Source organism: Mixophyes fleayi, chromosome 8 (assembly GCF_038048845.1).
Source record: "Mixophyes fleayi isolate aMixFle1 chromosome 8, aMixFle1.hap1, whole genome shotgun sequence".
NCBI classification, from domain to species: domain Eukaryota; kingdom Metazoa; phylum Chordata; class Amphibia; order Anura; family Limnodynastidae; genus Mixophyes; species Mixophyes fleayi.
In genome coordinates this window covers 114,113,187-114,137,002 of record NC_134409.1, presented here as the reverse complement: position 1 = coordinate 114,137,002, position 23,816 = coordinate 114,113,187, and the positions used below count along the sequence as shown (strand labels likewise).

The 23,816-nt window shown below is 41.4% G+C and overlaps 1 protein-coding gene across 15 annotated transcripts in view; it reads right to left on the bottom strand.

The window, feature by feature from the left end:
* CACNA1D (calcium voltage-gated channel subunit alpha1 D) overlaps nt 1–23,816 on the bottom strand; it is a 291,185-nt gene that overhangs the window by 254,625 nt on the left and 12,744 nt on the right. For all 15 annotated transcript variants that reach the window (XM_075183238.1, XM_075183237.1, XM_075183227.1 and 12 more), the window contains exons 2-3: nt 7,878–8,199; nt 6,140–6,245 (exon numbers count right to left, since the gene is read on the bottom strand). In XM_075183238.1, the coding sequence (XP_075039339.1) occupies nt 6,140–6,245; nt 7,878–8,199 (428 nt within the window). The remainder of the gene's footprint in view (nt 1–6,139; nt 6,246–7,877; nt 8,200–23,816) is intronic.

The following is a 23,816-nucleotide window of genomic DNA, read 5'->3' as shown; positions in this document are numbered from 1 at the left end:
AGGAGTATATTTACTAAACTGTGGGTTTGAAAAGTGGAGATGTTGCCTATGGCAACCAATCACATTCTAGTGATCATTTCTACATTCTACAAAATGACAGCTAGAGTATGATTAGTTGCTATAGGCAACATCTCCACTTTTTCAAACTCGCAGTTTAGTAAATATACCCACTAGAATGTACTGGAACAGTGATGGGGCCCTCCGAGTCTTTACCTGTGGCCCCCATCTCCTTCCTGCTTTATTGTCAGATGTTTGTTATAGCATGTAACACTTGTTTAAAAAACCTGCTATTACAAATAGGTGTTGCTTTCTTTGATTAAATGTATTGGTTTAACTTATTACTGAGATTAATTGTAATATGCGGACCTTTTGAAGGTTAGAGGGACAATCCTTGTGCCCCCCCCCCCCCAAAAAAAAAGCTAGAATCTGATTGGCTGACATGGGTAACACCTTTTTCCTTTTTAAAGGTCTCAGTAAATCTAACCCTATGCTACTGTTCTCAGCTGCCAAGTGGGTTTGATCAGACATGAAGCAAGTGCCCATGTTTGCCCAATCTAGACACAGGCCCAGTCGCTCGGCACTTAGGTTGAGCGACTGATTGGGCTTGTGATTGGGCAGCTCAGTTCTGATGAGCTCCCGAAACATTTAGATGGGTATTTATGAATCTTATTAGTAGATCTTTTATATAAGCAACCTGCAGATTTCCTCCATTAGGAAGAGTGGCTCATTGATATGCAAATACATTCCACTCTCAGCAGAAGGAGCCTGATAACTTCCAGTGCAGTATAATCCTCACATCAGAATAGGTTTGTAGAAGGATGAACAGAAGAAAAAGCTGTCACGTTCCTTACAATAAAAACCTCATTGTGAAATATCATCAGCTTCTATTTACTTCCACAACAACCAGACAGCAGGTATTTTAATTCAATTAAAGTGCTATATGGTCTATGACTCAAAAAACCATTCCAGTCCAAAAGGACAACTGTACTGTGACCCGCACCAACCAATCACGTTTGCTTTCATTAGTGTTACTAAGCGCTGACTGATGTAAGCTAATATATAATTGGCTGAAATGGTTTGCAGCTCATTTATGCTCTTATAACCATATTACTAAACAAAACGTAATGGTTTTCTTTTATCCCTATTCATCAAAAGTTGTTCTTGTACATTTCAAATAGCAAAATTAAACCATAAATATAATTGAAAAACAATTATAACAACTAGATTAACAAAGTGCATTATGAGAATAATGGTATAATCTGTATGACTGACAATTAAAAGAGGAATACATTTCTACTCATAACCAATGTCTTGTTCTTGCTTATCATACAGTCTGTGTGTATCACAGGTAACTATTATACACCTATGCATGTCAGTATGTACAGATATATACCAAATCATTGGGTTACCAGCCGGTTGGCGGTTTTGGAAACTAAAACTAGAAAATGGTGGTGTCAAGCATGTCATAAACAAGGGGGGATAGTTTCTAAACTGCAGGGTTGAAAAAGTGGAGATGTTGCCTATAGCAACCAATCAGATTCTAGTTATCATTTACTTAGTACATTCTACAAAATGACAGCTAGAATCTGATTGATTGCTATAGGCAACAAACCCGCAGTTTAGTAAATATACCCCAAGGAGTCCAGAATCATCTCCTTCCTTGTGCAGGGATGGCAGACAGTTATGTGTGATGGGAGAGGTTTGTGTGCAAGTTGGCTTATACTGATTCACACATCAATAACACATGTTGTTTCTATACATTCTTATTGTGTTCACTTGAAACCACTAAGGGCCAGTGATATCCGACTCCTCCAGCCCTGACACGACCGTCTTGTCTCTGGTGCCTTGTTGACATTCCCATACCCAAGTTTGCCTCAGGTCCTTCTATATGAACGAAGGGCTCTCTATCTGAGGTAATATCTGTGCTGCTCGGTGTTCATTATTTTGCCTGCTCCCCACTATGTACCCACCCCTGTCCATTTTCTTTTTTCTGTACCTCTTTTCCCTACCTTCAATATTTTTTATCAAAAGGTTTATGCTTTTTTTTTTTTTAAAGGAAAACACTAGGGGGTATATTCAATTAGCCACGATGTACGGATGAACATCGCAGATGCACATTTTTTTGGGCAATACGGTACCGCAGCATCGCAAATTTCCCCTCACAAACCTATGAGGGATGAAGGGAAATCCGCGATGCTGTGGTAAAGCAGAGTGCCTTCACACCCGTTCCAGAGGCACTCCGCAGACAATTAAATATGCACCTAACGACTCTATGTACTACCATACATTTTTGGGGGCCAGTGGATCTGTATAGTAGAACTAGAAGAGGAAGAGTACAAGGACAGAGACTCAGGGGGATTTAGTTCAAAAACACAGACAGTTGAGAAGTATAAAGTAAATTTATACAAACCCACGTTTAGCTGGGAAAAGGCTAGGGGTCTGATAACTGAAATACCCTACCGCCTAACAATCTATCCAATCATGACAAGATCCGCCATTTTCCACAAACTCCCACCCCTTTCTATGACAGGCCACACCCCCATTGACAACCTGGAATTGGGAGAGCCCGGGAAAGTCAGGACTGTTGACTGGAAAAGAAATACTGTGAGTGTATAGTAATTACAAATGTCTGAACGTATCATATTGATTACCTCATTAGTGTTGTCCTTTTGGGCACTACCACCTATCTTCCCCCCAACCTTCCCATCACTCTTTGCTTCAAACTACTCCACTGACTCCTAGAACTGTCTGTAAAATATACACTTATCATATAATATATATTCTTATAATATACTGCTATAGTCTTTATGATTATCTATATCTGAAGTACCCCCATGGTGTGCGCCTGTGTCTGTCCCTCTCCGGACAATGGAAATGTTGATAGGAATGGTACTGAAAGGGTTAAACGATTTGAAATTCAAACTACTTGAATGAGAAATGCAATCAGACGTGAATTTCAAAAAGAATAATCATGTACGCTGGACTGGTTGATATATTCCCCCCCCCCCCCCCCCCTCGCCCCCATTTTAGAAGCTTTGCTTGTTCTTATCAGTCTCTATAGATTAGAATATAAAAAAAAATCAAAATGAATAATGCATAACAAAAACACATTAAAGAAACTGGAGCATCAATATAAGCTTTGTACTCTACGGGAATTAAGTTCAAGAATTTTTTGTTAAAAAAAGTAAATAAATGTAAAACAAAAATATATGACTTAAAAAAAACTGCGAAATTTTTGGTTGTAGAGGCCTATCCACTAGCTTTTCTACAAGCCCAGCATTATGTAAGTTCGGTAATGCAAGTATTCTCAGAACTGGACTGGAATCATTTGGTAGATAAATTCTTAAGGTTCCCCATTGAAAAATCCAAAGCTATTTCCCTACATTGTAATTATCTAAAGACCCCTATTGATCACTCTTCCTCCTCTACAGGGATGAGCCGCTGGCTCTCCATCTCTCCCTCCAGATCTCCTACGGGCTCTTGAGACTTCGTGTAAGCTCTTGTCTCCCAGCATGTACAGTACACTGAATATCTTTCACAGAGCAGACCTATCCCCTCATCGTAGATTTCAAATAGGAATTTCTGCTACCACTCGTTGCAGTAGGTGTGGATTAGAGGACGCTGATTTAACACATTGTTTTTTTGGCAGTGCCCCATAATTAGATGTTTTTGCAACAGGTTAGAAGATTTACAATAAAGGATCTTCTTAATGTTGTCCCTTTTACCCCAGAAGGGGCGATTCTAGTAATATTCCCAAAGAACCAAAAAATTACCGGAGGGAGCAGATTACTTTTAACCATAATCGCTGCAGCACGTAATTCTGTCCTACAAATTTGGATTCACATTAGCCAGGCCTCCTTGACTCTTTTCAGAGAAAAATTGTTCTATTTGTTTAATATGGACTGGGTGGAGTTATCTATGGATTCTACAGTTTAACGTTTCTTCGATATGCGGAAGAGTTATATCGCCACCCTATCAGCTGTTACCGCAATGCACATACACAAATGCCTCCAATATAACTCATTGTACGGTCTTCGAGTGGTAGCAGTTGACCTCCCCTATTCATCTATAAGTTCCCTACCACTTTTTTTTAGGTTTTTCTGTTAATTTTTTCTCCTACGTTATGCCTGCCTCCAGCCTCCAGCAAATAAATATATTGAGAGACATATGATGGTTTCTTTATTCACTGTTATTAGAGAGACTACAGTAATTATTGACTGTTTTGTAATCTTATAATATAAATACTGTTTAATCTTTATACATATTTGCTGATGAAAATAGCCTCACAGATACACCTTTGTGAAATGTCATTGTTGTAATAATTTGATTTTGATGCTCTCGACATGCTTCCAGTAAAGAAGTTATACAATAAAAAAAGATGACACGTGAACAATGCACAATCATTCTATTTGTGACAATTACAGAGCAGGAGGTGCCAGGTCCATCACAGCTGATTCTAAGACCACAGCAATAACCAAACATCCATCAGTGGTAACAACAACAGTGTTACTCCATCACACTAGGAGATCCTTTACAAACTACTGTACAGGGTGAAGAAGACCCACAGGCTTTCCGGCTTAAGCTGAGTACACACCTTTGCAGTCTTACTTCAGATGCAATTTCTATAACGATTTCATCAACGACTGAAAGTCCCAATGATCATGCCCATTCATGCGTACACACCTACACATTTACCTTCAGATCTGTGATCTGCATCTCTCAAAACCATCTGCTGAAAAGATCATGACGCTCTACAGATATCTGCCTACACTGCTGGTTGTGAGTGCATACACACTTCCACATTTGCCCAACATTGTTCCATCGTTGATGGTGATTTTTAGGAAGTTTAGGAGATGAAATCATCAGATGTGATGTGTAAGATAAAACATGATCGTGAGAGCATACACACTCTTGCAATAGCTGAACAAAGGGTTGCCAATCATGTGATCTGCACGATAATTGCAAAGATGTGTTCCCAGCTTTAGTAAGAGAAACACTGGAATTATTAGAATAAAATACAGATGTAGACTGACAATCATTGTCAAAATCATTAATAAGTCATATTATTATTACCAATAATCCGAACATTCTCAACTGAAACATTGGGACAAACTTGGTCACACCCCTGAGCCACCCCCGTTCACACCTATTTCCGTAATAATTCTTAAAATCATGGCAAGTTCTGTAAAGGTGGCAACACCTACAGAAGCTAGGTTAAGTCTGCAACAGTAACATTGCTATAAATTCTTCTCATAAGTATTATGTAACACAGATAACACGGGAGAAGTAAAAAAAATATAACTTTTTTCCTTTAGGGATTTAATAGTAAATACAGATTAATATTTATCAAACCTTCTATAAAGGAAAAGTGGAGGTGTTGCCCATAGCAACCAATCAGATTCTAGCTATTATTTATGTAGTACACTGTAAAAAATAATAGCTAGAATCTGATTGGTTGTTATGGGCAACACCTCCACTTTTCCTTTTTAGATAAATACATCACTTACTCCATCCAAACACACTACAGTTAAACTTAACCCCCACATTGACTGGTCTGATAAACATTGATTAGATTGTAGTCCAAGGGGTAAATGTATCAAGCTGAGAGTTTTCCAGCGGGTTTGAAAAGTGGAGATGTTACCTATAGCAACCAATCAGATTCTAGCTGTCATTTTGTAGAATGTTCTAAATAAATGATAGCTAGAATCTGATTGGTTTTTCAAAGCCACCTCTCAGCTTGATACATTTACCCCCAAATCTGCACTACAAATATAAAACCACAGAAAAGACAGAATCCAGATACATCACATACAACAACCTCAATATATTTTGTTTACAGTTTGCTTCTCATTATACAAATATCTACTTGAGACATCAAAGAACATAACCTTGTTTATCTAGCTTCAATTCACCCCCTACAAATCTAATTCACAAGTGTCTGGCTGTCATGTAACAAGCTGCACATGTTCAGGACGTGATTTACAGGAGTTTGCCAGGAAATCTGCAACGTCTTCAATCACAAAATAAAGATCCAGCTTCTTTCAGAATTGTCTGTAATAACAATACTTTGCGACACGTAGAATTGTCACCCTGACCCAACTCAACAGCTTATATAGCAGGAAAATACGGCAGGACTTACCAAGTTGTGGTTGGTGGAATTGGAATCATCATCGGGGAACGGAATGTAAACAGCTAAGGCCACACAATTGGCAAAAATCGCCACTAGTATAAATATGTCAAATGGTCTGAAAATAAGGTTAAGGTTACAACAAAATCAAATAAAAAAAAAATAAAGATACTACATATAGGACATTTGTTATGTGTATACGTGTTAAAATGAAGTGCATCACTTTTTGTAATTAACATAACATAACGCAGTTTGGCACAGAAGGGGATCACTTCTTTTGTTAATGTCTAGAACAGTTACATAGATAACTGTCTAAAATAAAAAGGACAAAGCCCCCAGCCCAATAATATTTTATTACACTGTAGTAGAGGGTGGGCTGTATTTCATACTTACCTACTCTCCCAGAATGTTTTGAAGACTTCCAAATTTCTGGGAGTGCTCCTGGATTCCCGGGAGAGCAGGCAATTCCCCCGGATCCTGCCCAGTGTGTTTAGGTAAGTGGTGGGGACGGGGCTTATGACGAGTGATCGTGGACCCGCCCTCTGCCATTATAGGTTAGAATTGATAATGTGAGTTTAGTAGGTGTGTCCAAATGATGTGATTTGCATAGCTCCGCCCCATACACCCACCTATCCCCCTGGACGCCAACTTGCTAAATTTGTCAAGTATGCTGTTATTACCTTAAATTTCTTTGAATGCTCTGATGGTTACATAATTACTGGCAATATCAGTATATCTGCCTATGATATCACAATGTGTGGGCCAAAATAAGCATGGTGCCTGAGAATAAGGCAATCACAACCAATTGGCTCAGTTTCAGGCATCGCTGGTTCCTTGGCCTGCGTTTCAAGCAGCCGAATGTGTCAATGTGATTACGCACGTATTTACAGGAAATCAAATATTTTACAGATTCATCTTATTTGGTATGACAACTATCATTTGAACAATTTTACCGCCTCACCAAAGCACCAATGTCACACCAAATCATAGCTCCAAACAGGCAATAGGCGTAGCGTTGGTGCTGTAACATGGTGTGGGCTTAGTCTACCTGCCTGATGCTGGCAACTAGAAACTGGGAGCCAGGTCATAACACTACATTGCTTCAAAAGAAAAAAAACAATGTAGCCAGGGGAAGGACAGCTATTTACTAACATTATTTCATGGTGCAAAACTGCACTCAAACAACAGCAACCAATTAGACATTTGCATTCATTGTCTTACTTGCACTACACAGATAAAAGCCAATTGGTGATTGGTTGTTATGGTTTTAAAGCAGATTTGCACCTTTCTGCAATGTTAATGACCTTTAATGGTGTTCTAGTGAAGAAAGTGAAATCAATCATCATACAGTCCATGATTATAAAGGATGTACGGTGAACTACCCCTTGTCCAGGCTTGTCAAGTGAACACATTTGAAAGCATCACATCATGTGCTAAATACAGACTAAAATAATGCACTTTAAAAGGAAAGATGGCATTAGACATTAGAACAAAGGGTCCTACAGAATTGGGAGATGACGTATTTTATTCTGCAAGAATAACTCTAGAAACCATATCTTTATTTTAATAAGTTATGTTTCATTATGGGGATTGGGATGATGTGAATTATTAAATATTCTCTGTAAAGTACTGTGCAATATGTAGGCACTATATAAATGACTATTAATAATAATAATAATAATAATAATAATAATAATAATAATAATGTGGTGACATCACAACAAATGAAGCTAGGAACAGTAAAGGATACTTCCATTCTACTATACTGATACAGGCTCTCCGGATTGGGTTATTCAGAGATAAGCAGAAAAGGGCACGGGCTGGTCTGTTGTTTGTTGAGCCCCCTCCTTGCTTCTTGCTCTTAGCATACTGCAGCCGTTTTTTTTGGGACAGGGATCCGACCGGCAGGGGCTCAGTGGCGCTCATATTCTGGGCAGCTTTGGCCTGCCTGGCAGCATCGATGGCTGCTTGCCAAGATAGGACGGTCTGCTTGGATGGTGCTGGACTCCTGGTCTGGAGACTTGGCCCGTCGACAGCAAGTGGAGGCCGCTTGCTACTTGCATAGTTCGCCCCTGTGAACAAGAGAACATGTTATTTCCATTAGACAAGCATGTGAGCAGAACAATCGATCCTACACATGTTCGTCAGTCACAAACAGTGCTTACCACAGAGAGCGCTACAGATTTACTGTCTATACACAGAGTAATGAAGCCCATGCATTCACTAGGAACCCGTGGCCTCACTGAGGTATGAGACGGAGGTTAATACTTATTACTCAGACCAATTGATTATATGCCTTAGGCCTCAGTGATGTCACTAGAGATCTCTTAAGACTTACTTTTTATAAATACATTCCTCCCAACAGCCAAGATTTTCTAAATTAAATTAGGTGCGGTATCTATACAAGAGCATGTACTCATGGGAAAATCGGTATTGAGGGACAAATCAGAGGTACAGCCTAATATCATACTTGCCAACTCTCCCGGACATTCCGGGAGACTCACGAAATTCGGGTCGGTCTCATGGACTCCCGGGAGAGCTGGTAAATCTCCCACGTCCCGCTACTGCCACCACTAAATGACGCAATTCGCGGGGAATCGCCCCCCCGTGACAAAACGGCATTTCCGTTGTGGAGGGCGGGGCCAAAATTACGCGTTTGGCCACATCCCGCCCCTTCCCACCCTCCAGTCACGCCCGTCTCCCGGACAGAGCTTTACGAAAGTAGGTAAGTATGCCTAATTTGTCAACAATTTTTCAGGACAGACCTTTGGTTTTCCTAATCGTGTTTACATTCATCTAATGCCATTCCATCAATATACATCTGTTGGAAGCTTGCTCCTAGCATCTACTATTTTTTCAGTAAAATAATATTTTCTAACATTACAGTCTCTGTACGGTTATGTCTAAACAACATACTACAGTAACTATGCCAACGTTACCCTAACCACGTAAGATTAATGCAGCTTGGGTGTAACTAATAATATTCCTCTCACAGAGTAGTCAGGAGTTTTTTATTGGCATTACTTATTCTATTATACTTATTCAACATTATTATTGCTCTTATTATAGTCATTATTTATAATGTGCAGAATAGATATTGCACAATGCAATACCGTAAAGGACACAATGCTAGTTAACAGCCTTCACTATGTATGTACACAATGAGCATTTCCATAGACTGCTATGATATTGGTCAATGGGGCATATTTAATTAGCTGCGATATACCTACGAACATCGCGGCTGAGCTAATTTTCCGGTACTATGGTACCTCAACATCGCCTCATCGCAGGGGACAAGGAGAAATCGGCAAAGAGAAACCTGCTATGTAACATCGCCGCGGAGAGCTTTCACGACCGTTCCAGAGGCACTCCATGGCTCATTGGGGAATATTCAATTACGATTCCGGTCTGCGGTAATGCACGTTACCGCGGGAAGTGCGCAGTATTGCCGGTAATACGGTACCGCAATAACGTGGATTTTCGTTCGCAGCCCATAGGGTTGCATACAAAAATCACCACAAACATTTCTGAATAAATAATATCAAGTTGCATTTTGTTTTTGCATGTCAAAAACACTTTAGAAGTACTATTGTAAAGTCGGTTATTTACTAGGGTTAATATTTCTAGTTCAAAGAAACCTCACAAGCTTTACCATAGAAGGGGGTATGGTTCCTTCCTCTCTATACCCCACCCATGAGAGCCGGCACCACTGGTAATAAACACATAACACATCTCTGTAGAGACAAAATGACCACTACATTTATTACACAAGGCGAGGGGCATTTCAGACAACTCACTGCCTCATGGGTCAAGTATCACCTGCACAAATTCAATACTGTAAGGTCACTGATACCGTGCACAGTCTACATACCACAGGGTTACAGATGTCCCCCTACCTATCCACCAGATGTTCACTCCCAGTAATAATCACACAAGGGGATCAGACCCCATAGGACCACCATCAAGGCCACGTCACAGAGACCCCCCTACAAGGTAATCACTGAACAGGGTCGCCTTTGTTAGTTACTAGCCTCACACTTTCCGGGGAGAACCTCCAAGCACCCTTCCCAAAAGTGAAAAATAGGCTGCGACATTCAGTTAAATATATACCTGCATAAATTCCAACGTCTCAGTATTTGTTCCACACATGCACTCACATTATATATATATATATATATATATATATATATATATATATATATATATATATATAAAAATTAATACACACACACACACACACACCCCATGTAACCCTAAGAACAGAACAGTCTTCAACCAACATGAGACAACCAGACAGGCAAGGTAGGATTGCCTCCATGTGGGTTCCTGGAAAGAGTTGGAACGCAGGTTCACCAGCTATATAGCCCCCAGCACGCTCAACTCCTCCTTCTTTTTCTAACACACTTTAGACCAATCCAGGTGCACGTATACAATTCTCGACAGATTTGGCAAAAATACCAGAGCATGTTGCACAAGTTCACCTCCTAAGCTGGCAAGGAGCAGCGGAGGGCCACGGGGCAATCCTCCCCGCTATGGTCATGTCCTACCGGCTGACTTTTCGCTAGGTGCTATATATTGTGCCACTCATTTATTCTACAATGTATTACTCCAAGTATTTACCACCAATATCTATCTGCTGTCGTTACTTTCTAATGTCAATAGCAAACTATAATAAGGAAAGAAACAAATTCAGTAGGCTTTCTAGAAGATGAAAAAGAAAGCCACCCCAACAAACACCACCATGAAAACTTAATACAGAAGAACAGAAAAAGTTAAATTCAATCTTAACATCCGGGGTAGTTTACGGACACAGATGTAAGAGTGCATTTGTGCGGTAACCCTATCATTGGTTTATTGCCAGCTAGAATAGTGATTACTGGTCACAACGTCCCTAGCAAATAACCCCAATCAGATTTTCTACAAATTCTTCTTCCTGTTTTAAAGCATTGTTGCTGACATTACCGGAATGTGTGGGAGACTACGGGATTATTGGGAGGCCTCTCAGGGGTGCAGGCAATTCTCCCTGAAGACCTCTGAGCAGCCTATAAAGTGGATGGGGACATGCTGTAATGACACATATCAGACCACTATCAAGTGAGTGAATTAGCAGGGGTGATATGGTGCGATATGCAACATCATCCACTTTATCCTAAGTCCAGCCCAGCCCATCCCTTTGTTTAACCCTCATGGAAGGAAGGTACGAATAGTAGGCATGTTGCCAATGGACCCTAATGTGTGTGTGTGGGGGGGGGGGGGGGGGGGTAGGGAATATAGATTGTAAGCTCAATTGGGGCAGAGACTGATGTGAATGATTACATATCTTTTGTACAGCGTATATATATATATATATATATATATATATATACATATATAGATAGACAGATATCAAAACGATAATAATAATTTGTCGTTAGCTAAAATTAAATGCCCACCGTAGAACCACAAAACAGAATGAATGGCAATTACTTTCAATACCAGCAGCCTTACCTTGACTCACTCATCCTGTCTGCTACATTAATCTATATAAACTATACTGAATAGGTCTCTGTGTATAGAAGGCTTAATTGACATTTATAATTACGACCGTTCGGTTGTTATTAACAGGTGCATAATACAGAGACTATTTTGCAACATTCCCCAGATAGCTGTCTAGCATCGCCTATACCTTGATGGAAAATAATGAACATTTCATGAGCTGATTCCACACTTGTGAAGAAAATTTCTTTAGCTTAAATAGTAAGAACTACGGCAGGTTAATATTTTATTTACTGTTTTTGTTGCAGAGCCCCTTCAGTCACCTAAACTACATACATGCATACCTCATATTCATAACTGGGAAATCTCTACTGGGGAGTGTGATGTCTGGAATCTGGTTTAAAGATGACCTGAAAACTACAACCGATCTGTTTGGTTGAAAACTAGACAGATGGACAGTATGGCTGGTATGTATGCCAGCACACACACTAGCTCACAATTATAGTCAGAGTTTAGAAGGAACAATACGGTGAGATAACAAATTGTAAACAGGAAATGACACAACGTTGGAAACAATACTGAATGGCCTTTTTCAGCCTCACAGCAGAGGTACCACACAATAAGCCCAAGGGCAGAGAATCTACGTAGCTCGTACTAACGTCATCATCCAGGGGAACGGAGAACTATACTATGAAAAATGAGGCCTTAAGCTGAATGCAGATAAATGCATCTGTTTGTCACAAATCAGGCATTTACTTTACAGAGTTAAGTCAGGTGACATGCTGCAGCCTATGGAAGCAGGGGGGTGGGACTCAGCTGAGTTTACATATTCTTTAATCATTGGGCGTGTTCTCTCTTGACTTCAGGAAGCCCCTCCCACCCTCCCGGTAATGGAATTTTAGTTAATTATATTTGTATTTCTTTTCCTATGTTAAAGGAGGCACAGTAGGCGGGAGAGCTTTTGCAATCAGCGGCTAATTCACATGGTGCTACCGCTGATTGGCCGCACGTCACTACTCCTTTCAAAGCACCCTGGCTCTTGGTACCTCTGTCCGAGGACCCATCGACCTGCCCTGTGCGTGTACGTCCTTGTGAGCCCAGAGGGGAGTAGTCACGATGACGCCAGATTTAGCACCGGCCGATTGTAAAGGACTAGGTCCTGGGACCATAGGTTACGGCCCGTGGGTCATGCACTGTTCGGTTTTGCTATTAGTCGTTAGCTGATTGGATTGCTCTCGCCGCCACCCTTTATAATTTGTAATTAATAAACTGTGACCTGTTTATTTTGCCAAAATCAAGTTGTCAGTGTGTTTATTTCATAGATAAGATTTTAGAGTGTTAAGTTAACCATTATAAAGGTACAGTGCAATGAAGAGGGAAATCAACAGTATGCAGTTTAAGATCAGGAACAACTTAATTTCAACAATCCAAAATGATTCTGTCAGGAACTCTCACCAATGTTCATGCGTGGTTTTGTTGCATGAACACCAAGGAATTAATTAATTCACAATCAATTTCAGAAGAAAAGAACATTACAAAAAGCAATCTGTAACAAATACAAATAAAAATAACTATCCAATGCTTTGAAAAGCTGCCAGTGTAATTCACGGGTAAATGTTGTGATGTGCTCTAAAAGAATTCTATAGGATTAATATTTAATCCTTAACAAAATCATGTCTTCACTAGTATACAAGCGTGTTCTAAACTCTGTAGGCTATGAACACAGCAAGATCCAGGACCAAAGGACATCAATAATTTAATAGAGTCTTCTACATGAGTGTAAAGTGCCATCATTTTCCCCAAACACACCCTGTGAACCTTCATAAAAATACCTTCATCCAGCAAAGAGGACATCAATTACACATATTCTATAGAGAACTAGACGATACTACTGGGATAAAACGTGGCTGTTCTGCTGGGCCAAAAATAATCAAAGCAGCACAAAAATAGGCTGCAGAACTGTGAATGGGTGTTTTACATGCAGGTGTTAGAAGAGAACAGTAAACGGCACAATTAGGGAACCTGCGGTTCTCCAGCTGTTGTGGAACACAATTAATGTGGATAGGAGTAGGGCTGGGTCACCTGCAAGGCAACACAGGTGCCAGTGGCCCAAGACTGAGTGACACACAGAGGTACAATTTGAATGATGCTCATGGGGTAGACTTTAGTCTGGAGCCCCATGCACAATGCACACAAATCATGTAAATGATCCAGGGAAGTGTAGTTCACCGCTGGGAGGAAAATACCATTCCACCTTCACAGGAGGACATAAGCATTGCTATGGAGGTTGAGTGGGTTTTGTGTGAGTCTGGACAATATAGAGATGTATGTGTAATATTGGGGTCTGTATAATGTGTTAGGATTTGCAGTTTGTGTAAGTCAGAGCAATATTGGGGAGTGGGCTGTACAATGTAGATATCTATGTAATATGGGGGTCTTGGTGCAACAGGAGGGTCTGTCGGATTGGGGGAAGGAGGTATGCAGTGTACTGGGGGTCTGTGTAAAGTGGATGACTGAGCATTTGTACATGTTTGCAATTAATCAGATAATCGCAAGGGCTCAGTGTTATTATAATTATGTGCAGGGCACAGAAGGCTGCTTTATTGAAAGGCAAAGTAATCAGTTTTACTCTCTATGTATTCCATCACATTTAGGGCAGCCAGTGCCCTTCCTCAACTTTGTCTGAAATCTCTGTTTTACGAACTAAGGGCGCTCGCTGCCCAAAACATGTTGTTATAAGTACAGAGTAAAACTGATTACTTTGCCAGAATTTGTGCCTCATTCATTAATTTTATTTAAGATTTCTACAATTACAGTCCAAGGTGAGGAGAATGAAGGGCAGCATAGAGCAACAGACATCTGCTTCTTCCAGAGGACAAGTATTCTGCAGTGTTTCTCTTAGTTTCCCTCCCTAGGGCCCCATGTGATTATTACAGCTCTGAGTAGGATGCCATATTGGTCACTGTTCTGTGTTAATATAAATGTCATACACATCATCAACGCAGTGCCACAAAGTAGCCAGAAATGTACAATCATGAGATTATTCTTGTTAAGAGATCCAGCAATAGATATTGCTTTCAAAACAATTTGTACACGCAAAAGTACTTGAAAAAGGCATAATACAGTGTTATTATTTATGTTTTTTTGATAGTTTGTACTTAACAAAAACAAGTAGGCAAATAGGCTTATTTCAAGATATAATAAAATACTTTAAGATGCATTTTGTCGACATGGCAGAAAAGTAAAAAAAAGAGGTACAATAAAAGTTGAAGGAAAACAGAGGGACAGGAGGGGATTTAGAAGGTTTACAGGGACTTAACCCGGCCCAAGCATCTGGGCAAATGTGGAACGGTACAGTATGCAAACAGAACCTAGGTTCTGATTCATTAAAGATCTTAACTTAAGAAACTTCTTATTTCTGTCTCCTGGACAAAACCATGTTACAATGCAAGGGGTGCAAATTAGTATTCTGTTTTGCACATAAGTTAAATACTGACTGTTTTTTCATGTAGCACACAAATACTTGATAGCTTATTTGTACACTGAAATTTAAAGTTGATATTTATGTGCTACATGAAAAAACAGTCAGTATTTAACCTATGTGCAAAACAGAATACTAATTTGCACCCCCTCCATTGTAACATGGTTTTGTCCAGGAGACAGAAATAAGAAGTTTCTTAAGTTAAGATCCTTAATGAATCAGGCTTTCCCATGTTCTTACTCCAAATCAAACTTACTGGCCAACTAGTCCAAGCTTCTGCCAGTGAGCTGCCAATGGGAGTATTTCTTACTGAAGACATGTGTTGCCAATGGAAGGAAAGACCTGGAAGCATATTCTACTGCCTAAAAACAAGTGGCTAATACCACTCAGCACATCCTCGAATTCTGGATGAGTGTAAGAAAAGAGAGAGAAGTAATTCATTGAGACCTGAACAGCAAACAGGTGAGAGCCTCCACCTTCCACTGCAACCTAAAACAAAGTCCGTAAAGTATAACTTCAAGTGATTGGTGCAGTCAGAATTCAAGGGGTAGAAGAGCAAGCAAAAGATAAGTAGGTTGTATGTGTACAGTAGGTCTGAGAAATCCAAAGCGCATAATATCTAGCAGTCATCAATCAGAAGGTCAATGGGCAATTATTTATAATGCCCTGATATGTTCCTAAAATAGCTAGTTAGTCCCTCCATACCGATGGCATTTGGCTATAGAGGTACTCGCTTCCTTTACTAGCAGGTTCTAGAGCAGTGATGGCTAACCTGTGACACTCCAGGTGTTGTGAAACTACAAGTCCCAGCATGCTCTGCCAGCTATCAGCTAGTTATCTACTGGCAAAGCATGCTGGAGCTTGTAGTTTCACAACACCTGGAGTGTCATAGGTTAGCCATCACTGTTCTAGAGGTCTCCATTACTTATATCATACTTGCCAACTCTCCCGGATTGTCCGGGAGACTCCCGCATTTTGCGAGAGTCTCCCGGACGAGTGTGGCAATCTCCCTGATAGGAAGGGGGAAAAATTTAGTTTAAACGCCGCGATTCACCCGGAATCGCGGCGTTTAGCCCCGCCCCCACTGTAAAATGACGCGATTTGCGTCATTCCGTCACGGGGGCGGGGCCAAAATGACGCGATTTCGCAGCCCCGCCCCCTGCACGCCCACGTCCCAGCCGGCATCTCCCGGAAAAAGAAAAAAAAATGTTGGCAAGTATGACTTATATGCATGCACTCTGAGTTGTGAGGTTTTATATGGGAGCTGTCAGCACAAGTCCATGAAGAGCTGCTGTTTAGGATTACAGTCTGCAACTACTGCAGGAGCTGTACATAGGAAGTATCCAAGTGAAAATAAGCAATAGCAGCCCAAAAGTAACACAGGAGACCTACCACAAGCAAGATTACCCCAAATGGGGTCAAAAAGGGTCTGTCTGGATGAGTTTTGCTTGGAGACAAGCCAGCCTAAGTTGTGTAGATGGTGAAGGAGAGGGTTCTAAATCAAGCATCATCTTTCCTGGCAGTAACCTCCTCCCCTTCCACCTAGACCGTTTCAACAGGAAACACTAATATATAAACAGGCACTTACAGAATTACATTGGTCCTGCTTTGATTTTTTTTTTTAGGGGTCCACCAGTAGCAGTAGAAGGGTCTAAGGGAAGAGACCACCACTGTGCAGGTACACGAGTTGGGCAATTCATTCTTAAAATTATATTTCTGAAATGTAGAACATTTTTAAAAGTATAGATGGAATGAACCATCGTTCCCAGCCCCCAACATGCCTCTCTCCACCTACCCCAGCGCTGTCACTGGCTAATGTGTAGAATAATCATATTGCTGTTAATCATAAATTGCTTTATCCTGCCTACATGGGCTAAATCCTATATTGACTGAATTTAAAATGTATCAATATATTTTATTAACAATCATTATTTATAATCTGATTATTACAATAAAAACAGTTTAAAGTGAAAGTATATTTGTTAAGAAAAGAATACAACTCTAATTGTAGGACTTCAATTCAGTCAATCACAGCATAAACTTAGGGCTCATAGACACAGTCATTCTTAAAGAATACTAAACGCACTTCAATGCTGATGGTCTATAGCCTACGTTACAAAAAGTGTTAGTTTGTTTTAGAGCAACTACAAGGTTGTCCTTCACACATCACCATTCGGTACAATATATAAGAGTTTAATGGGAATACCTATTAAGTACACAGTACACAATGCTGCAGGGGAAGGTTAGAGACATATTAATAAACACACGTCACATGTTCTGTTGAGGCATACTTGTCTACCTTTCTTTTCTCACTACCAAGAGATGCCGGAAGGGTGGATGTGGGTGGTGCTTCAAGACAAGATTTACATCACCAAGTGGAATGGACAATAGCGCCATTAAACCCCACCCACCTCAAAACCCATGACAGTTGGGTACTGAAGCCCTTTTGTGTAGTGTAGATTCAGTAAATTTGCATTGTGCGCGCCTGCAAAGAGAGCACTTATGATCTGGTTGTGCACATGGGTATGTGGGCATATGTATGCCTGATGTAAGCCTGATGTGCAGAGCTGGATGCATCTTGATATGCCCATAGTTGCCAACCTTTAAAGGCTGGTCTCCGGGAGTATCGAAGTAGAGGTGGGCATGAGGGAGCTGGGCTCCGCAAATCGTGTCTTTTTAGCCCTGCCTCATGTGACGTAATGACGCGTCATTTTAACACAGGGAATCGCATCATGGAGGCTTCAAATCTGCCCACTTCACTAGGAAGTGGGCAGATGCGGGAGAATTGCCAGCTCTCCCAGGAGTCCGGGAGACCTACCCGGAATTCTGGAGTCTCCCTGGTATTCCGGGAGAGTTGGCAAGTATGGATATGCCTCAGACTCAGCATATTGTCTTAAATATAAATATTATTAAAGGTGGCTTTTATGAGTGTAAATTAAGCTCGAAGTGCGTCCAACTTAGCACCAGGTATTTAGTGTTTACTGAGGTGGGTGGGGCCTGATGATGCAAGTTTTGTCATGTCCTCGTCCACCTTGCGGCAGGTACGTGCTCTCCGTGAGAACTGCCTGCTTTCCCTGGAGACCGGGAGGTCTAACCATATCTCCTGAGTCTCCCATACATTACGGGAGAGTAGGCTACTATGTTAGAGTGAAGACAGAGTATGTTTTTCAAAGGGGTTGTTTTTCAAAGCCCATGTGTGTACAAGCCCTAAATCATGTGTGTTCATTTCTGCATTTTTTATCTCATATAACATTAAACAAAGACTTACATTTGGTGTAATCAATGTCACTTTCTTTGTAATGTCACACTATTTGCTCATGTAAGCAGTGTTTATAGTATGTAGAATTGACAGGTTGTCTGCAAATCCTCCAGATAAAGCTCTAGGCATTGAGGATCATTCGATTTATATGGTATTTGGTTGTAAAACACCAAGCCAAAAAGTGCATGGTCATAAATAAATGAACTGTCCTAACATTTAGTAATACATCTAGAAAGGAACTAGTCTGAAACTTACAAAACAATAGTTGACGGTTTTACTCCTTCTTCAAAGAGATAATTCTACCTTCATCTAATGTAGAAGCCAGTAATGTGAATGGGATGTTGATGGGAAAAAGGAATGAACACAGGCGAGCAGTTAGATTGTGGAGTGGGGCTATTAGACATCAGGCTATTGGTGGACCCAGCAAATGTTCTATACCAGATCAGTATGTTTTTTATTTTAATTCACATAAGCTCTAAGTACCTGACACGCGGTTCGTTCTGCCAATGCTGTCTGCAGTGTTCACAGAGCTTATGCGTTAGGAATTTAGCACTTATGCAGCTTGCTATGTGCAGGAAAACACAGGGCTGGCGAGTTTCATAGGCGTTCAATGGGCGTATATTGAAGATCATACTTGCCAACTCTCCCGGAATGTCCGGGAGACTCCCAAAATTCGGATCGGTCTCACGGACTCCCAGGAGAGCAGGCAGGTCTCCCGCATCCTGCAACTGCCTTCCCAAAATGACGCGATTTGCTGTGAATTGCATCATTTTGGCCCTGCCCCGTGACAAAATGGCATTTCCGTTCCGGGGCCAAAATGCCACGTTTGGCCGCTCCCCGCCCCCTCGCGTCCTCCAGTCACGCCCCTCTCCCGGACAGAACTTGCCGAAAGTAGGCAAGTATGTTGAAGATTGAAGTGGCTTTGAATATAGCATGGTAGTCGCAGCAGAACGACTATCAGGAACAGCAACACTACTGGGTTCTTCATATATGACGGTGTCATAGGATAGTTGGCTCTATAATTTCCAGGGAGATTCCTGGGTGATGTGTTCCTGGATATTTCAGTCCATGGAAATGTTCCTGGTTTTCAATATTGCCCAGTACAATTTATCACTATCTATTAATATTCTATAGCCTTTATACCTTAATATTTATTGAACCACATTATTTAAACTCCAAAGCAATTCCAATATTACATTTAGCGATGCACGGTATGGGCAGGTCCTTGACTCACAAAATTATCCCTGAAACGCTTGTGGCAGGGATCTATTTCCATTATTATCCAGCTGATATAGGGGATAGAGGCCCAGCACTGCAAATAGGCAATTATTTAAACCAGTGCAAAGAGCGGAGAGAACACTGACAGGCGTGAGGCGCAACAAATCAGGCTCATTTAGCAGCTAATGGAAACCTGAAATGAATTTGTATGGACGCGGCTATGTAATAAAACCCTCAGACAAGATGTCATTTAGCAAAATAAGAAGACGAGAATGGATTGGAAGGCCTCATCTTTACCTTCTGTGCTATCTCAACAAAATAAATGTATACGTCATACAAGATGGCAACGTTGGATTGTTTTTGTTTAACTAACAGCTTTTTACTGACGTATGTAAAAAGTAGAGATGCTCACTGACCCCCGTGTTTTGGTTTTGGTTTTGCCAAACCGCCCTTGCGTGTTTTGGTTTTGGTTTTGTTTGGTTTTGTTTTGCAATTTTGTTTAAAAATCAATGTTTTGGAGCATAAAATAACCCAATTTAGTGCTCCACCTGTTTCTTGGATAAGTAATGTAATTGTAAAGCTATATAATTATGAAAAAAACAGTTTAATTCCTGGTAGGCCGTCATTAATTCTACACACAAACCAGATTGTCTTCCTCTCCATCTATGCATATTGGCAATGCAGCCATCGTCTTTGGGTGTATATTACACCCTACACTTATAGTTAAATATATAAAGAAATGGACAAAGGCAGTTTGGTTTCTGTCTCTATAGGCCCCCCTCCACTTGTAGAAAATAGTAAAAAATTCAGCCGTTATAGACTGTACAATATTAATTGAAATGGACAAAGCCAGTTTGGGCTCAGTGTATGTATGACACCCTACCCTTATTGAGAAATTGCCAAAACAGCAGCCTTTCAAGACTGTACATAATATAGAAATGCCCCAAGTCCCTTTCCTATTTGGGGGTAGATTGCACCCTACAGTTATACTTATACTTATAAGTATACTTATTTTATTTTTGGGGTGTGTTTTTTCCCCTGATTTAAAAAGACTATGTACTTTTACATAGGCTTTACCAGATGAGGTACTGGGAACACTACCATCAGGACTGGTGCCAGCACCTGCTTGCTGATTCTGCTCATATGTGGACTGCTTTGAATCCATTTTAATGAGCCCAAACCACTTGTAGTGCAAAATATTGTATAGATAGATACTGTTAAATATGACTTTTGGCAGCCAGAAAAATTAGTGTTTCACACTGGGGAATTTGGGACACCCCAAAGCACTTGTAGTGCAAAATATTGAAAAAAAAAAAAAAAGCCTCCTCTATCCTCCTCTCTTCCTGCTCTAACAATTGCTTATATAATTGGTAATAATAATAGAATTCAATAGATTACAATTGAAATAATAATACAAAGAATAAGGTGTACAATTATTGCTCTGTCCCTGCTCTAATACAGCCTGTGACCTAACCCTGCTCTCTCCCTCTGTCAAATGGCGATGGATTGCTGTGTAGGCGGGAATTTATGCTTTTCAAATATCGCGAGAACCAAGCTCTGAGATCCGACTACGTCATGATGACGTTTTCCCTCGATTTCGATTCCGAACGGGCGGGAGAGTACCGAGCCTGCTCAGCTCGGTATTCGGATAGGTGAAGTTCGGGTGGGTTCGGTTCTCGGGGAACCGAGCCCGCCCATCTCTAGTAAAAAGTAAACAAGGAAAATAAAAGCAAGTTACAAGGGGCTTCAGGGATTACAAATAAGGGGTCACCAAACTTTATCAGGATGATTGCACTTGTTTGTTGCATGTTATATGAAGTTTAGCATTGTCAGCAGGATGTTATAAATTTATACATCATCTTTTTTTTTTTTTTTACAAACTCACAAAGATCTACATTATTTTTAATAGACTGAAGTCAATTTATTGATGATTGTCAAACTTGTCAACAATGGAAGCCGGAAAGATGACCAGTCTAGATCACAGAAGTCAATGCTGTCCAATCAGTTGTTCTCAACATGAGTATCATCAGCACCAGAGATACTGAAAATTCTCCAGACATCAACAGGAACAACATGAACAAGTATGTCCCAATTACCAGACTCCTACCGTTCTGCTAGTAGAGTTTTACCATAAAATATTAGTATAAGTGGATTTTTTCTTCAACGAATTCCACTCACAACTAAAATAAATGTTTTGGATGGACTTCATTAAGATAAAAGTTATACTTTTCAACATTACCCTGATCCAACAAAGCTCCTGGACGCGCAAAAGGTCTCCTCTATTCTATTCAAAGAGCCGGTGGTGGTGTCAACGCCAATCGTCCATGGTCATCGTTGACATATCCCACGGCACTGACACCCGCTCAGCCATTATAAAGCAGGCTCACCTTAGTAGGAGAGAAGAGAGCAGCAGTAGGCTGTTGGAGGGTTCAGGGATATATCGCGTCTAACTTTTCATTTTATCTTAAAACATAACACATTTTTTTATGGGAATTCTGTGTTTATTATTCCATTTTTCACATGTAAAAATTTGGAGTTTATCTTCTCAAGTGGACAAGACGCCGAGGGAGGGGACAGGATATAAGGGGAAAAGGAGGGTGTCAGGACAAATGCAGAGAGTGATAGAAGAGAGCAAGTCAGAGGACAGAATATCATGGGAGGGGACAGGAGAGAAGAGAAGGTGTCAGTGAATAAAGAGGTGTCAGGGGAAAGAGGAGAGGAAATCAATGGACAGGATCCCAATGGAAGGGGACAAGGTGCCTGGAGAGAAGAGAAGGTATCAGTGGGCAGAGGGCCACAGAAGAGATAACAGGTATCAGGAGAAGGATAGAGGGTTCTAGTGGGAGGGGACAAGGTGTCTGGAGAGAAGAGAAGGAATCAGGGGGCAGAGGGCCACAGAAGAGATAACAGGTATCAGGAAAAGGATAGAGGGTTCTAGTGGGAGGGGACAGGGTGTCTGGAGAGAAGAGAAGGAATCAGTGGGCAGAGGGCCACAGAAGAGATAACAGATATCAGGAGAAGGATAGAGGGTTCTAGTGGGAGGAGACAGGGTGTCTGGAGAGAAGAGAAGGTATCAGTGGGCAGAGGGCCACAGAAGAGATAACAGGTATCAGGAGAAGGATGGAGGGTTCTAGTGGGAGGGGACAGGGTGTCTGGAGAGAAGAGAAGGAATCAGGGGGCAGAGGGCCACAGAAGAGATAACAGGTATCAGGAGAAGGATAGAGGGTTATAGTGGGAGGAGACAGGGTGTCTGGAGAGAAGAGAAGGAATCAGGGGGCAGAGAGCCACAGAAGAGATAACAGGTATCAGGAGAAGGATGGAGGGTTCTAGTGGGAGGGGACAGGGTGTCTGGAGAGAAGAGAAGGAATCAGTGGGCAGAGGGCCACAGAAGAGATAACAGGTATCAGGAGAAGGATAGAGGATTCTAGTGGGAGGAGACAGGGTGTCTGGAGAGAAGAGAAGGTATCAGTGGGCAGAGGGCCACAGAAGAGATAACAGGTATCAGGAGAAGGATAGAAGGTTATAGTGGGAGGAGACAGGGTGTCTGGAGAGAAGAGAAGGAATCAGGGGGCAGAGAGCCACAGAAGAGATAACAGGTATCAGGAGAAGGATGGAGGGTTCTAGTGGGAGGTGACAAGGTGCCTGGAGAGAAGAGAAGGAATCAGGGGGCAGAGAGCCACAGAAGAGATAACAGGTATCAGGAGAAGGATGGAGGGTTCTAGTGGGAGGGGACAAGGTGCCTGGAGAGAAGAGAAGGAATCAGTGGGCAGAGGGCCACAGAAGAGATGAGAAGTATCAGGAGAAGGATAGAGGGTTGTAGTGGGAGGGGACAAGGTGCCTGAAGAGAAGGAATCAGTGGGCAGAGAGCCACAGAAGAGATAACAGGTATCAGGAGAAGGATGGAGGGTTCTAGTGGGAGGGGACAAGGTGCCTGGAGAGAAGAGAAGGAATCAGTGGGCAGAGGGCCACAGAAGAGATGAGAAGTATCAGGAGAAGGATAGAGGGTTCCAGTGGTAGGGGACAGGGTGCCTGGAGAGAAGAAAAGGTATCAGTGGGCAGAGAGCCACAGAAGAGATAACAGGTATCAGGAGAAGGATAGAGGGTTCCAGTGGGAGGGGACAGGGTGCCTGGAGAGAAGAGAAGGTATCAGTGGGCAGAGAGCCACAGAAGAGATAACAGGTATCAGGAGAAGGATAGAGGGTTCCAGTGGGAGGGGACAGGGTGCCTGGAGAGAAGAGAAGGTATCAGTGGGCAGA